Source organism: Alligator sinensis, unplaced genomic scaffold (genome assembly GCF_000455745.1).
Source record: "Alligator sinensis unplaced genomic scaffold, ASM45574v1 scaffold349_1, whole genome shotgun sequence".
In the NCBI taxonomy this organism is placed as follows: Eukaryota; Metazoa; Chordata; order Crocodylia; family Alligatoridae; genus Alligator; species Alligator sinensis.
In genome coordinates this window covers 4,584,067-4,587,627 of record NW_005841856.1, presented here as the reverse complement: position 1 = coordinate 4,587,627, position 3,561 = coordinate 4,584,067, and the positions used below count along the sequence as shown (strand labels likewise).

The 3,561-nt window shown below is 45.7% G+C and overlaps 1 protein-coding gene across 1 annotated transcript in view; it reads left to right on the top strand.

Moving 5' to 3' along the window:
• ADAMTS18 (ADAM metallopeptidase with thrombospondin type 1 motif 18) overlaps positions 1-3,311 on the top strand; it is a gene marked incomplete at its 5' end in the record, with an annotated part of 106,720 nt that extends 103,409 nt beyond the window's left edge. Inside the window, one exon of the mRNA XM_025214445.1 lies at positions 3,196-3,311. Within this exon, the coding sequence (XP_025070230.1) occupies positions 3,196-3,311 (116 nt within the window). The remainder of the gene's footprint in view (positions 1-3,195) is intronic.
• Between the last annotated feature and the right edge of the window lie 250 nt (positions 3,312-3,561).

Genomic DNA, 3,561 nt, shown 5'->3' with positions numbered 1-3,561 from the left:
TCCTGCTTGACTCCATACTGTGAATGCAGCACTCCGGAGGGGAAAGACTGCCGCCTGGTACCAATCCAGGGATTTTTAGAGGAGTGTTTGCCTAGTGCCTGTATTTTTGCTTTGTGATGCTGCTTGCTGTTTCCTGGAATATTCACAAAATAGCACAGACATGTCTCTTTTCAGGTCGTGTGATTTTTTTTTTTAATGCCAGTTTATAAAAATAAAGGACTTCAAAAACGCCTTAAGCATTCTTAAAAAAAGAACCAATATGATGAAGTAGCAGCTCATAATAGAGGCACGCTGGTGAGTGGTGTGACTGAGACGGGGGAGGTTTTTTTCCTGTGCCACCACTTGCAGTGGCAGATCAGAGAATGCAGACGGCAGTAGCTAGATTGACTACATCTCCCTGTAAATTCCTTTACTGACCATGTGAACAGGACTTGAGAGCTGAGTGGAATCTTTTCCCCATGACATTTAATATTACAGCATAGCTATAAATTTGTCCAATTTAAAAGTTGTAATGCTTCTTCAGACATTTTTGAATTTGTTTATAAATCATCCAGATGAGTCATCACTCTGGACTTTAAAAGAAGTATAAAGCACCCATTACAAAAATATGGAGTCAGACAGCCAGGAATTTTTTAAAACACACGGGACTTTACATACAAAAACTCTGTACTAGATAAGCAAAGTAAAGCATGGGATTTCATAGTCTGATTTTTTTTTTAATTAAAAGGTGCGACTTTCAAAGGTACATTCTGGTGAATGAATCCTTCTCCCACTGAAACCAATGAGGATTTCCCCACATCAGTTAATGGGAGCAAGACAGAGCAAGGCCAATATCAAATGCTTGTGAAAAACCCTAATTTTTTAAAGTCATAGAGCATATATACGATATAGTAGATTGCATGTTGCATTGTGATTTAGATTGCTCGAGAAGTCTCAGCTCAGATGCTACTTAAATTACATCTATAATTGATAGAACTTCTAACTTGTACTCACAAATACTGGAGATATTTGAGTGTCAAAAGTAAGGAAGCTACAGTAGAATTTGTATTGTATTGCAAATCTTAGCCCTTGTGGCTAGGGGCAGAAGTTACACATAAACTGATTTAAGGGATTGGAAACTGGTTTAAACCTGCAACAGAACAGAAGTTCAGTACACATAAACCACTTTCAAAATGGCCCAAACCAGTTGAAGATAAACCTGGTTGAATGTAGTATCAGACTGAACTGATACTACAAAACAGTTTATGGAACTTCTGTTCCAGATCCCTTCTCAGTTCAAGTTAACTCACAGCCCCCCCAGCATCCCAGGATGCTTTGCAGCCCTGGGCTATGCTGTCTGCTCCAGTGGAGCAGGGACTGCCTCACTCCTCTGCTCCATAACCTCTTTCCTGCCTGTGTCTGTCAGCCCATAGGGATGGGGGGTGGGGAGGAGAGGATGGGGAACAGACCCCCAGACTACCCTAAGGCAGGTTCTACACAGCACATGGGGGAGGGAAAGCCCCTATGGTGGGGGCTTTCTGACCCTTGGCAGCTCTCCCCACTCCCAGCTGATGATCACTTCAGCAGCTGCTACAGGAGGGAGGGGGGAAGAGTCCTCCTGGCTGGGTACCAGCTGATGCAGCCCAACATGGGGTCACCGGGGAATCCCAGCCTTGGGGGGCTTCTCTTCACCGCAGCCCAGGGTCCCCCAGCCCAGGGCAGCCCCAGGCAGCTGCGGGGAATTCTTCCCCTCCCCAACCCCAGAGCTGCTTGCCTTAGTCCTTGCCAGTCTCAGGCATAGCTCAGGGCAACCTCAGGGAGCAGAGGAAAATTCTCCTGCTCCTCCACAGCCAGTTTTGCCTGACCTGCTGCACGTCTGAGGCCAAAATTTTGCAGGGAAATAGAATTCCCCTCACTCCTTGATGCTGCCTGGGCTATCCCTGAGACTCACAGGGGCTAAGGCAAGCAGTTGTGGGGTTTGGGAGGGGAAAAATTTCCCTCAGCTCCCTGGAGGACTTTGGGCTGAGATGGCGGAAGCCCTGCTAAGACAGGGGCTCCCTGGTGTCCCCATGCTGGGCTGCATGGGCAGGCACCCGGCCCAAAGGACTTCTTCTCCCTACCTCCTATAGCAGTGGCTGAAGCAACTGGCAGCTGGGAAGAAGGAGGGGAGGATTCTCCTGTGCCCCCCAGGGCTGCAAGGGCAGGGGGAACCCAGACTGGGGGAAACCTTTTGAGGGGGAAGCTCCCCCAAGGTGGGCCAGTACCCGCACAGGGCGTCCTTAATCCCCTCTGGGGGCTTAAGGGTGTCCTCAATCCCTTGTGTGTGGGCAGGGCATTGAGGGCATATACTGGGGAGCCAACTGGGGATACTCGGCTGGGCTGGCAATGGTCAGCAGCCTGGGAGATGTGCTCTAGCGCCTTCCGCCTACTGGTGTGGTTCAGTGCAGGTCTGCTCCTGCCTTTCCCAATTGAAAACTGAATGTCAGTTCAGCTGGTTATCAGTTCAATCTGTGCAGTTTAGAGGAAGTTGCCACAATTGAATTGATTCTGCCTCGGGCTTTTTGGCTGGCTGTACTTGGCCTGCATGCACACAATCTTGATAACACATACAATCCATGTAAAGTATGGTAAAATGTATACAGTTCATTGTGTGCATACAGACCGGGGTCCAAACATTTAGACATTTTTATAGAGGAGGAGAAGCACGCACATGCACACAAACAGTGTATACTATCTTTGCTGCAGATCAAACACAGTATAATGGTTATATTAACAAGCATTATAATATGCTTTACTCAGCGGTCTGTTTGTACAAGTAGCTGGTTTTACTACAGTAGTCATAATCTATAAAATTATATAGAGATTAGGGAAATTCCAGTCCCATTAAAATCAATAGTAGACCTTTGATTGACTTCAATCAAGTCAATGGGCCTGTGGTTTCACCCTAAACCACTTTTAAAGTGCTGTGCTATAAATTGTTTCCATAGGCTCTCAGAGATCTGAAGCACATTATTTTAAAAAGGTGAGCTGATAACTCAACAAGAAATTATAATATTGAAATGAAAGATGGTTCATGGCCTTGCCCTCCTTTAACTCTAGCCATCCAACAGGTATGCATTACCAGCAAGTGCGTAAAAATCAATATGCTCCAGTACTGCCCCATTTGCACAAGTGCTGAAACATGATCTAAACATATTGCTTGGATTTTTCTTTCAGATGATCCCTCCTGCGTGGATTTCTTCACTTGGTGTCATCTGGTCCCCCAGCATGGTGTCTGCAACCACAAATTTTATGGCAAGCAATGCTGTAAATCATGCACAAAGAAGATCTGATAGCAATATTTTATTCCAGCCCTGCAATGACAGGATTCTTCCCTTCAATTTATGTTGGAATTAAGTTTATTCTGTGGCAGGACATGGTGCCACATAAACCACTGGTGGAAGAGACACATGCCATAGAGTAATATTTTCTAAGGGAATGTCTGAGGTACAGTAATTGTTGGACAAATGGTGAACAAGGCCTGTTTTTTTTTGCTGACCTCACTAAAGTACAGGGTACTATGGATCACTTGAACACTAAGAA